At 58.5% G+C, this 14,091-nt stretch overlaps 1 protein-coding gene across 2 annotated transcripts in view; it reads right to left on the bottom strand.

Moving 5' to 3' along the window:
* The window catches only part of pid1 (phosphotyrosine interaction domain containing 1), a 139,307-nt gene extending 135,831 nt beyond the window's left edge, over window positions 1-3,476 (bottom strand). The window contains exon 1 of one of the 2 annotated variants that reach the window (XM_087993302.1): window positions 3,140-3,476. In XM_087993302.1, coding sequence (XP_087849428.1) covers window positions 3,140-3,169 — 30 coding nt within the window. In that variant the 5' untranslated portion in view covers window positions 3,170-3,476. The remainder of the gene's footprint in view (window positions 1-3,139) is intronic. The other variant, XM_087993301.1, reaches the window with a different exon arrangement.
* Between the last annotated feature and the right edge of the window lie 10,615 nt (window positions 3,477-14,091).

The following is a 14,091-nucleotide window of genomic DNA, read 5'->3' as shown; positions in this document are numbered from 1 at the left end:
AGAGATCAGGAGGGGGTGAAATTCCCAAGATTACAGAGATCAGGAGGGGTCAAAGTCCTATAGGTTATAGAGATCAGGAGGGGGGGGGCGAAATCCTGCAAATTACAGAGATCAGGAGGGGGTGAAATCCTGTAGATTAGAGAGATCAGGAGGAGGTGAAATTCCCAAGATTACAGAGATCTGGAGGGGGTGAAATTTGGAGATTACAGAGTTCAGGAGGGGGTGAAATCCTGTAGATTAGAGAGATCAGGAGGGGTTTTTAAAATTGAGATGGGTTGAACCTGGAGCCGGTGTAAGCATGGGGGTGATAGGTGAATAGGGTATGGTGCAATAAGGTCATTGACAAATGAATTTTAGATGACCTCCAGTTTCTGGAATGTGAAAGGTCAGCCAGAAGAACTTTCAAATCTTGAACAGCCCACTGCTACAGGACTGGAAACAGCTGTCCCAGTGACCGTGCAGAAATGGGGTCAGAGAGCTCCATGCAGGGTCAAAGAGAATTTGGACCAGGGATCAAAGACTACGGTGCAGTCTCTCCAATCCTTAACTGGAGAAAGTTTTAACTCATCTGGTATTGGTTCTTGAATCAGCAATCTTTCAGTTAGCTACTTCGCTGTACAGAAAGGCGGAGGTAAGATACAGCTGGGTGTCATCAGCATACACCTTGAAACTAACTCTCGGCTGTTGGAGGGTGGTCTCCATCAGCAGCATTTAGTTCAGAAACTGGGGGTGGGGCGGGGGCCAGAACAGTTCCTTGATAAGTCTGAGAGTCCAGCAGAACATTGGGCAGCACAAGAGTATTGTGGGAACTGAATAAATGAGTCTACACGACAGTTAGGTAAGAAGAGCTGGAAAATGTTGTCAGGAACCAAGTCAGGATCAATGACAGGGCACGGAGTCCAACCGAATCTAACCACTTGCAGAACTTTCATTCTGTACCCACACATCCTGCCACCACTGACACAGTCACACTACGCTCTTCACTTGTTCAAAAGGTCATTGCCACAACCGTAAAACCTATCCCCTTCCCTACGCTCAAACTGATTGTATTTAACAAATACAGAGAGTGCTGGAGAAACTCAGCAAGTCTGGCAGCATCCATGTGGGGAGTGGGGGGGGGAAGAGAAAGAGAGAGAGAGAGACAGAGAGAGAGAGACAGAGAGATGAAGGAGAGAGAAAGAGAGACAGAAAGAGAGAGAGAGACACACACACAAACAGTTAACGTTTTGAGTCTGGTGTGACTCTTCCTCAGATGAAATCTTCTTCAGTTATCAAAGAGAGTCCTACAGGACTCAAAACGTGAACAAACTCTCTCCAATTTTCTCTCTCTCTCTCTCTCTCTGTCTCTCTCTCTCTGTTCTCTCTCTCTCTCTCTGTCTCTCTCTCTCTCTGTCTCTGTCTCTCTCTCTGTCTCTGTCTCTCTCTCTCTCTATTCTCTCTCTCTGTTCTCTCTCTCTCTGTTCTCTCTCTCTCTCTGTTCTCTCTCTCTCTGTCTCTGTCTCTCTGTCTCTGTCTCTGTCTCTCTCTCTCTGTCTCTCTCTCTCTGTTCTCTCTCTCTGTTCTCTCTCTCTGTTCTCTCTCTCTGTTCTCTCTGTCTCTCTCTCTCTCTCTGTCTGTCTCTCTACACAGATGCTGAGCACTCCAGCATTCTCTGTGCTTTCAGTTCTCCAGCACCCACAGTATTTTGCCTTTATTTGACGGTCTACATATTAGGTCTTCAGCTTCCTGATTTGAAAACCCTGCGTTTCAGTGATTCTTTTTATACATCTCAGACATTGGCTGAGGTTCTCATTATCTCCATTTAACGCCATTTCCAAACATCATTTACTCAGTCGCTCAGAACATTCAGAGTAATCAGGAAGAGCGGTGATCCTTGGTGGAAGGACTGTGCAGTGTACAGCACTGTTAACCAGTATGATCATTAGGACAGGGAACAGCTTCAGATATCCTTGAGTCTCCCAGTCACCACTCCCCTGTTAAATTTGCCATCTTCACAGACAGGCTGGTGTCTCCTTTTGTGGTCTCTCGCCCCAAACCCACCCCGACACCGGATACTCCTGAAGATGTGGCCCTTCCTCCCTCACACAATGCTGGCCCATCACCAGGAGCTAAGACTGCCTCTCCAGCTCTGCGGAGTGAGAGTTGTGAGACAGCCCCAGGCAGAGGGGCTGGGAGCTGGAAACCATACCCTATGCCCCAAGCCCCATGCCCAGACTGAGTTGGCAGTGGCAAGGAGGGAGGGGGCTGCTTCCCCAAGGGACAGGGGACACTCGCTCCCACTGGGCTGTCTATGACAGGGAAAGAATACAGACCATGGCACAGCAGGTGAGCTCCTGTACCCAGGATCCCCTTGGGGAGGTGGGGGATACTGACCCCAATGCGAGGGAACCGTCTGGGTCTAACTGGCTGGGGGAGGTGGGAGTGGGCTATGGTGTGGGGGCTTGGGCAGGGGTTGGAGAGCGAAGAAGCAACAGAGTCACCTTCCCCTCCTGAAGTGAGTGTGGGGGCAAATTTCTGACCCCATCCCCCCCCCCAGCTGAGCAGAGGGCACTCATTTGGGGCACAGCAAGGGTTTCCTCGCTGATTCCCACCCCCCCAACCCAGCTCCTCAACATCCAAGGGATCTTTAACCTGGTGTTTCGGGCACTGTTAACATTACTGTGCCCTATGGCTGGGGATTTGTGAAGGGGGAGTGGGTGAGGTTGGCTATTTAATAAACCCAGCTTCCCCCACCCCACCCAACAGCATATTATCAGCAAATATACCCCCCCCCCCCCACTCCCTGACCCAGGGAGCGTGTGTGTGGGGTTTAGATCAAAGACAAATTCTCCATGTAACTAACTGTCTTTTACTGTCATCATCAAAGGTGGAGGGGTCTGGGAGTGGAAAGTACCCCTCCCACAATAAAGAGCAGAGGGTTGTTCTCGGGGTTAGTATCTCGGGGGGGGACACAATGGGGTTACAGATTAGACACACACATTAACCCTCCCCCCCCCCTCCACCCCTCTGTGCTGGAGTAGGGGATTACAGACTGTCTGAATTCAGGGTAGGGGACAGGGAGGGGGTGTCTGGACACAGTCTGTCTGAGGGTGGGGGGAGGTAAGGAGGGAGACAGACAGACAGACACAGTGGCTCTTACCTGCAGTCTCTCGCTCGCTGGCTGCCACATTCTTGCTGCCTGCCCCTCTCTCTCTGTGTCTCTCTCTCTGTGGGTGTGTGTCTGGGGGTGTGCCCAGGGGAGGGAGGGGGGGAACAGGACTCACAGCTCCCCCTGAGCTCTCTCTCTCTCTCGGTCCCTCAGTCTCAGTCTCTGTGCCGGTGTGTGTCCGCACGGGGCTGCAGCCTGTCCCGGGAGCTCGGCTTGGAGCAGCGGCTCCTGTGTGTGTGAGCGGTGTCCGCTCCTGGTCCGGGCTCACACTCACACTCACACCCACCCTCACACTCACTCACACACACACACAGGCGGAGCCCCGACTCTCAGCGCCTGCCCCTCACTCCCATTTGTAGCTGCACACCCTCGGGGGAGGGGGAGGGGGGAACACCTACCCACAAACACCACCCCCCACACAAACCCCACCCTCAACCCCCACACACACCCACCCTCACATACCCCCCCACACACACCCCCACCCTCACACACCCCCACCCTCAAACACCACCCCCCATACACACCCACCCTCAAACACACCCACACACACAGCCCCAACCTTCACCCCCCCCACACACACCCACCCACCCACACACACACACCCTTAAACACCCCCACCCTCAAACACCACCCCCCCACACACCCACCCTCAAACACACCCACACACACACACCCCACCCTCACCCCACACACACACCCACCCTCACATACCCCCCCCACACACACCCACACACACACACCCCCTACACACCCCCCCACCCTCAAACACACCCACCCTCACAAACCCCCACACACACCCCCACCCTCAAACACCCTCCCCACACACACATCACCCTCACACCCCCCACATACACACACCCACCCTCACACCCCCCCAAACACACCCCCACCCTCAAACACCCCCCACACACACCCCACTCTCACACCTCCCCCACACACCCCCACCCTCACACCCCCCCCACACACCCCACTCTCACACCTCCCCCACACACCCCCACCCTCACACACCCCCACACACACCCCCACCCTCAAATACCCCCCCCACACACATCACCCTCACACCCCCCCACACACACCCACCCTCACACCGCCCCAAACACACCCCCACCCTCAAACACCCCCCACACACACCCCACTCTCACACCTCCCCCACACATCCCCACCCTCACACACCCCCACACACACCCCCACCCTCAAATACCCCCCCACACACATCACCCTCACACCCCCCCACACACACCCACCCTCACACCGCCCCAAACACACCCCCACCCTCAAACACCCCCCCCACACACAACCCACCCTCACCCCCCACACACACCCACCTTCAAACACCCCCCACACACAGCCCCACTCTCACACCCCCCCACACACACCCCCACCATCAAACACGCCACCACACACACACCCCACCCTCACACACCCCACACCCCCCCACCCTCAAACACCACCTACACACATACCCCACCCTCACACCCTGCCCCACACACACCCTCACCCTCACACACCCCCAAACACCCCCCCCACACTCAACCCCCCCCACACACACATCCACCCTCACACCCCGCTAAACACACCCCCACCCTCAAACACCCCCCACACACATCCCAGCCTCACACCTCCCCCACACACCCCCACCCTCAAACACCCCCTACACACACCCCAGCCTCACACCTCCCCCACACACCCCCACCCTCAAACACCCGCCATACACACCCCCACCCTCACACCCCCCCACACACACACAACCTCAAACACCCCCCACACCCACACCCACCCTCACACCCCGCCCCACACACACACCCACCCTCAAACACACCCACACACACACACACCACCCTCACACCCTCCCCCACACAGACCCCCACCCTCACACCCCGCCCCATACACACCCCCACCCTCACACCCCCCCACACACACACAACCTCAAACACCCCCCACACACACACCACCCTCACACCCTCCCCCACACACACCCCCACCCTCACACCCCGCCCCACACACACCCCCACCCTCACACCCCCTAAACACACCCCCACCCTCAAACACCCCCCACACACACCCCAGCCTCACACCTCCCCCACACACCCCCACCCTCAAACACCCCCCATACACACCCCCACCCTCACACCCCCCACACACCCTCAAACACCCCCCCCACACACACCCACCCTCACACCCCGCTCCACACACACCTTCACCCTCAAACAACCCCAACACACACCCCACTCTCACACCCCCCCATACACCCCCCAGCCTCAAACATGCCCCACATACACCCCCACCCTCACACACCCCCATACACACACCCCCACCCTCAAACACCCCCCTCACACACCCCACCCTCAAACACCCCCACACACACACATCCCACCCTCAAACACACTCACACACACCTCCACCCTCACACTCCCCCAAACACCCACCCACCCTCTCACCCCCCGCACACCCCACCCTCAAACACACAGCCCCCCCACACACCCCCAGCCTCAAACACACCCACACACACCCACACACACCTCCACCCTCACACACACCCCCACACACCCCACCATCATACACTCACCCACACCCCCCCACCCTTAAAAACCCCCCACACACCCCCACCCTCACAACCCCCCCCCACACACCCTCAGCCTCAAACATGACCCACACACACCCCCACCCTCACACCCCCCACACACACACACCCACCCTCAAACTCCCCACACACACACCCCCCACCCTCAAACACCCCCCCACACACATCCCACCCTCAAACACACCCCCCACACACCCCAACCTCAAACACACACCCAAAACCCCACCACCCTCACACCACCCCCCACACACCCCCACCCTCAAACACACCCACACACATCTCCACCCTCACACCCCCCCAAACACACCCCCAGCCTCAAACACACCCCATACACACCCCAACCCTCACACCCCCCACACACACACACCCACCCTCAAACACCCCCCACACACACACACCACCCTCACATCCCCCCACACACATCCCCACCCTCAAACACCCCCCCACACACCCCACCCTCACACCCTCCCTCAAACACACCCACACATACCCCCCACACTCACACCCGACCTTCAAACACACCCACACACACACCCCACCCTCACACCTCCCCTCAAACACACCCACACACACACCCCACCCTTACACCCCCACCCACAAACACACCCACACACACCCCACCCTCACAGCCCACCCGCAAACACACCCACACACACCCCACCCTCACACCCCCACCAGCAAACACACCCACACACACCCACCCTCACACCCCCACCCTCAAACACACCCACACACACACCCCACCCTCACACCACACCCTCAAACACACCCACCCCCACACACCCCCTCAAACACACCCACACACACACCACACCCCCACACCCCCTCAAACACACCCACACACCCCCACCCTCACAACCCCACCCGCAAACAAACCCCACACACACCCCACTCTCACAGCCCACCCTCAAACACACCCACACACACCCCCCACCCTCACACCCCACCCTCAAACACACCCACACACACACCCCACCTCCACACACCCCCTCAAACACACCCACACATACCCCCCACCCTCACACCCCCGCCCGCAAACACACCCACACACACCCCACTCTCACAGCCCACCCTCAAACACACCCACACACACCCCCCACCCTCACACCCCACCCTCAAACACACCCACACACACACCCCACCTCCACACACCCCCTCAAACACACCCACACATACCCCCCACCCTCACACCCCCGCCCGCAAACACACCCACACACACCCCACCCTCACCCTCCCTCAAACACACCCACACATACATCCCACCCTCACATCCCACCCTCAAACACACCCACAATCACACTCCACCCTCACATCCCCCCTCAAACACACCCACACACCCCACTCTCACAGCCCACCCTCAAACACACGCACGCACACCCCACTCTCACACCCCACCCTCAAACACACCCACCCACACACCCCACCTCCACACCCCCCCTCAAACACACCCACACATACCCCCACCCTCACACCCCCGCCCGCAAACACACCCACACACACACCCCATCCTCACAGCTCACCCTCAAGCACACGCAAAAACACACCCCACCCTCACACCCCCCTCATACACACCCACACACACCCCCATCCTCAAACACACCACCACCCGCACACACGCCCACACACAGACCCCACCCTCACACACCCCCCCACCCTCAAACACACACCCACACACACCCCCACCCTCAAACTCCCCCACACACACAACCACCCTCAAAAACCCCCACACACACCCACACTCTCAAACAACCCCCCCACACACATCTCCAGTCTCACACACACCCACCCACACACACTCAAACACACACCCACACACACCCCCACCCTCAAACAACCCCCCCCCACACATCCCCCCCACCCTCAAACACACACCACACATGCACCAACACCCTCAAACACCCCCCCACAAACACCCACCCTCAAACACACCCAAACAGAACCCCCCCAAACACATCTACACACACTCACCCACCCTCAAACACCCCCACACATACATCCCCACCCTCAAACACACACACACACACCCTCAAACACACCCACACACACCCTCAAACACACCCACACACATACCCCCGCCCTCAAACACCCTCCACTCATACCCCCACCCACAAACACCCCCACACTCACCCCACCATCAAACACACCCCACACACCACCCTCAAACACACACACAGACACACCCACCCTCAAACACACCCACACACACCCTCAAACACACCCACACACACCCTCAAACACACCCACACACATACCCCCGCCCTCAAACACCCTCCACTCACACCCCCACCCACAAACACCCCCACACACTCACCCCACCCTCAAACACACCCACACACACACCCCACCCTCAAACATCCCCCACACACACCCCCACCCTCAAACACCCCCCACACACATCCCCACCCTCACACACACCCCCACGCACACACCCCCAGCCTCACACACACCCACCCACACTCAAACACCCTCCACTCACACCCCCACCCACAAACACCCCGACACACTCACCCCACCCTCAAACACATCCACACACACACCCCACCCTCAAACATCCCCCACACACACCCACACCCTCAAACAGCCCCCACACACAGACCCCCACCCTCAAACACCCCCCCACTCACACCCCCACCCTCAAACACACCCACACACAGACCCCCACCTTCAAACACACACCCACACACACCCCCACCCTCAAACACACCCACACACACACCCCCACCCTCAAACACACTCCCACACACTGCCACCCTCAAACACACCCACACACACCCCCACCCTCAAACACACCCCCCACACACCCCCACCCTCAAACACACCCACACACACCACCAACCTCAAAAGCACCCACACACTCACCCCCACCCTCAAACACTCCTACCCTCAAATACATCTCCACACACCCCACCCTCAAATACACCCCCTACCCTCAAACACGCCTGCACACATCCCCACCCTCAAACACTCCCACACACACCCACCCCTCCACACACACCCACCCTCAAACACCCCCCCAAACACCCCACCCTCAAACACACCCACTCACACCCCACTCTCAAAAACACCCACACACACACCCACCCTCAAACACATCCCCCCCACCCACCCCCACCCTCAAACACCTCCACACACATCCCCACCCTGAAACACACCCACACACCACCTCACCTTCATACATCCCCCCACACACACACCCCACCCTCAAACACCCCCCACACCCCATCCTCAAACACACCCTCAAACACACCCACCCTCAAAAACCCCCCCACACACACACCCCATCCTCAAACACCCGCACACACACCCCCACCCTCAAACACACCCACACACACACACCCGCCCTCAAACAGCCCTACACGCACACCCTTCCTCAAACACACCCACACATCCCCACCCTCAAACACCCACACACACTCCCACCCTCAAACACCCCCACACAGACACCCACCCTCAAACACCCCCCCAAACACCCCACCCTCAAACACACCCACTCACACCCCCACTCTCAAACACACCCACACACACACCACACCCCCACAACCCCTCAAACACACCCACACCCCCCCACCCTCACAACCCCACCCGCAAACACACGCACACACACCCCACTCTCACAGCCCACCCTCAAACACACCCACACACACACCCCACCCTCACACCCCACCCTCAAACACACCCACACACACACCCCACCCTCACCCTCCCTCAAACACACCCACACATACCCCCCACCCTCACACCCCCGCCCGCAAACACACCCACACACACACCCCATCCTCACAGCTCACCCTCAAACACACCCACCCACACACCCCACCTCCACACCCCCCCTCAAACACACCCACACATACCCCCCACCCTCACACCCCCGCCCGCAAACACACCCACACACACCCCATCCTCACAGCCCACCCTCAAGCACACGCAAAAACACACCCCACCCTCACACCCCCCTCATACACACCCACACACACCCCCATCCTCAAACACACCCCCACCCGCACACACACCCACACACAACCCCACCCTCAAACTCCCCCACACACACAACCACCCTCAAAAACCCCCACACACACTCACACTCTCAAACAACCCCCCCACACACATCTCCAGTCTCACACACACCCACCCACACACACACACACACACACACACTCAAACACACACCCACACACACCACACCCTCAAACATGCCCACACACACCCCCACCCTCAAACAACCCCCCCCACACATCCCCCCCACCCTCAAACACACACCACACACACTCCCAACCTCAAAAACACCCCCCACACTCACCCCCACCCTCAAACACACCCACCCTCAAAACACCCCCACACACACACCCCATCCTCAAACACCCGCACACACATCCCCACCCTCAAACACACCCACACCCACACACACCCCCACCCTCAAACAGCCACACACACACCCCACCCTCAAACACACCCACACACACACACCCGCCCTGAAACACCCCTACACACACCCTTCCTCAAACACACCCACACACCCCCACCCTCAAACACCCACACACACACCCCCACCCTCAAACACCCACACAAACACCCACACCCTCAAACACCCCTCCACACACACTGCCACCCTCAAACAGACCCACACACATCCCCTCCCTCAAACACCCCCCCATTCACAACCCCACCCTCAAACACACCTCCACACACACCCCACCCTCAAACACCCCCACACACCCCCATGCTCAAACATCCCCCACTCACACCCCCACCCTCAAAAACCCCAGACACGCCCCAAGCTCAAACAATCCCCACTCACACCCCCAAACTCAAACACACCCACACACATGCCCACACCCTCAAACAGACCCACACACACACACACACACACACTCAAACATACCCCCACACACACCCCACCCTCAAACACCCCCATGCTCAAACAACCCCCACTCACACCCCCACCCTCAAACACCCCCCACACACCCCTGCGCTCAAACACCCCCACACACTCACCCCCACACTCAAACACACCCACACACACCCCCACCCTCTAGTACACCCACACACACACCCCCACCCTCAAACACCCCCCAAACACACCCACACAAGCACCCCCACCCTCAAACAACCACCACACACCCCCTCCCTCAGACACCCACACACACACACCCACCGTCAATCACCCCTCCACACACACCCCCACACACACCCCATCCTCACAACCCACCCTCAAGCACACGCAAAAACACACCCCACCCTCACACCCCCCTCACACACACCCGCACACACCCCCACCCTCAAACTCCCCCACACACACAACCACCCTCAAAACCCCCACAGACACCCACACTCTCAAACAACCCCGCCACACACATCTCCAGTCTCACACACACCCACCCACACACACACACACACACTCAAACACACACCACACCCTCAAACAAGCCCACACACACCCCCACCCTCAAACAACCCCCCCCACACATCCCCCCACCCTCAAACACACACCACACACGCACCCACACCCTCAAACACCCCCCCACAAACACCCACCCTCAAACACACCCAAACAGAACCCCCCCAAACACATCTAAACACACTCACCCACCCTCAAACACCCCCACACATACATCCCCACCCTCAAACACACACACACCCTCAAACACACCCACACACATACCCCCGTCCTCAAACACCCTCCACTCATACCCCCACCCACAAACACCCCCACACACTCACTCCACCCTCAAACACACCCCACACACCACCCTCAAACACACACACAGACACACCCACCCTCAAACACACCCACACACACCCTCAAACACACCCACACACACCCTCAAACACACCCACACACATACCCCCGCCCTCAAACACCCTCCACTCACAGCCCCACCCACAAACACCCCCACACACTCACCCCACCCTCAAACAGACCCACACACACACCCCACCCTCAAACATCCCACACTCACACCCCCACCCTCAAACACCCCCCACACACATCCCCACCCTCAAACACCCCCCCACGCACATACCCCCAGCCTCACACACACCCACCCACACTCAAACACACACCCACACACCCCCACCCTCAAACACCCCTCCACACGCACTGCCACCCTCAAACAGACCCACACACATCCCCTCCCTCAAACACCCCCCCATTCACAACCCACCCTCAAACACACCTCCACACACACCCCACCCTCAAACACCCACACACACCCCGATGCTCAAATATCCCCCACTCACACCCCCACCCTCAAACACCCCCCACACTCCCCAAGCTCAACCAATCCCCATTCACACCCCCAAACTCAAACACACCCACACACATGCCCACACCCTCAAACAGACCCACACACACACACACCCACACTCAAACATACCCCCACACACACCCCACCCTCAAACACCCCCATGCTCAAACACCCCCATGCTCAAACAACCCCCACTCACACCCCCACCCTCAAACACCCCCCACACACCCCTGCGCTCAAACACCCCCACACACTCACCCCCACACTCAAACACACCCACACACACCCCCACCCTCAAGTACACCCACACACACACCCCCACCCTCAAACACCCCCCAAAAACACCCACACAAGCACCCCCACCCTCAAACAACCCCCACACACCCCACCCTCAGACACCCACACACACACACCCACCGTCAATCACCCCTCCACACACACCCCCACCCTCAAACACCCACACACACACCCCCACCCTAAACACCCCCACACACACCCCACCCTCACACCCCCCTCATACACACCCACACACACCCCCATCCTCAAACACACCCCCACCCGCACACACGCCCACACACAGACCCCACCCTCTCACACCCCCCCACCCTCAAACACACACCCACACACACCCCCACCCTCAAACTCCCCCACACACACAACCACCCTCAAAAACCCCCACACACACCCACCATCTCAAACAACCCTCCCACACACATCTCCAGTCTCACACACACCCACCCACACACACACACACTCAAACACACACCCACACACCCCCACCCTCAAACACCCACACACACCCCCCACCCTCAAACACCCACACAAACACCCACACCCTCAAACACCCCTCCACACGCACTGCCACCCTCAAACAGACCCACACACATCCCCTCCCTCAAACACCCCCCCATTCACAACCCACCCTCAAACACACCTCCACACACACCCCACCCTCAAACACCCCCACACACCCCAATGCTCAAATATCCCCCACTCACACCCCCACCCTCAAACACCCCCCACACGCCCCAAGCTCAAACAATCCCCACTCACACCCCCAAACTCAAACACACCCACACACATGCCCACACCCTCAAACAGACCCACACACACACACACACCCACACTCAAACAAACCCCCCCACACACCCCACCCTCAAACACCCCCATGCTCAAACACCCCCATGCTCAAACAACCCCCACTCACACCCCCACCCTCAAACACCCCCCACACACCCCTGCGCTCAAACACCCCCACACACTCACCCCCACACTCAAACACACCCACACACCCCCCCACCCTCAAACACACACCCACACACCCCCCCCCTCAAACTCCCCCACACACACAACCACCCTCAAAAACCCCCACACACACCCACCATCTCAAACAACCCCCCCACACACATCTCCAGTCTCACACACACCCACCCACACACACACACACACTCAAACACACACCCACACACACCACACCCTCAAACACGCCCACACACTCACCCACCCTCAAACACCCCCACAAATACATCCCCACCCTCAAACACACACACATACCCTCAAACACACCCACACACACCCTCAAACACACCCACACACATACCCCCGCCCTCAAACACCCTCCACTCACACCCCCACCCACAAACACCCCCACACACTCACCCCACCCTCAAACACACCCCACACACCACCCTCAAACACATCCACAGACACACCCACCCTCAAACACACCCACACACACCCTCAAACACACCCACACACATACCCCCGCCCTCAAACACCCTCCACTCACACCTCCACCCACAAACACCCCCACACACTCACCCCACCCTCAAACACACCCACACACACACCCCACCCTCAAACATCCCCCACTCACACCCCCACCCTCAAACACCCCCCACACACATCCCCACCCTCAAACACCCCCCCCACGCACACACCCCCAGCCTCACACACACCCGCCCACACTCAAACACACACCTACACACCCCCACCCTCAAACAACCCCCATTACACTCCCACCCTCAAACGTCCCCCCCACACACACCCACACCCTCAAACAGCCCCTACACACAGACCCCCACCCTCATACACACCCACTCACACCCCCACCCTCA

The sequence above is a fragment of the Chiloscyllium plagiosum genome, unplaced genomic scaffold, assembly GCF_037043375.1.
Source record: "Chiloscyllium plagiosum isolate Xiang-an unplaced genomic scaffold, Cpla_swu_hap1 HiC_scaffold_13, whole genome shotgun sequence".
In the NCBI taxonomy this organism is placed as follows: domain Eukaryota; kingdom Metazoa; phylum Chordata; class Chondrichthyes; order Orectolobiformes; family Hemiscylliidae; genus Chiloscyllium; species Chiloscyllium plagiosum.
The sequence above is the reverse complement of the archived record's forward strand: the minus strand, read 5'-3'. Positions and strand labels throughout refer to the sequence as shown.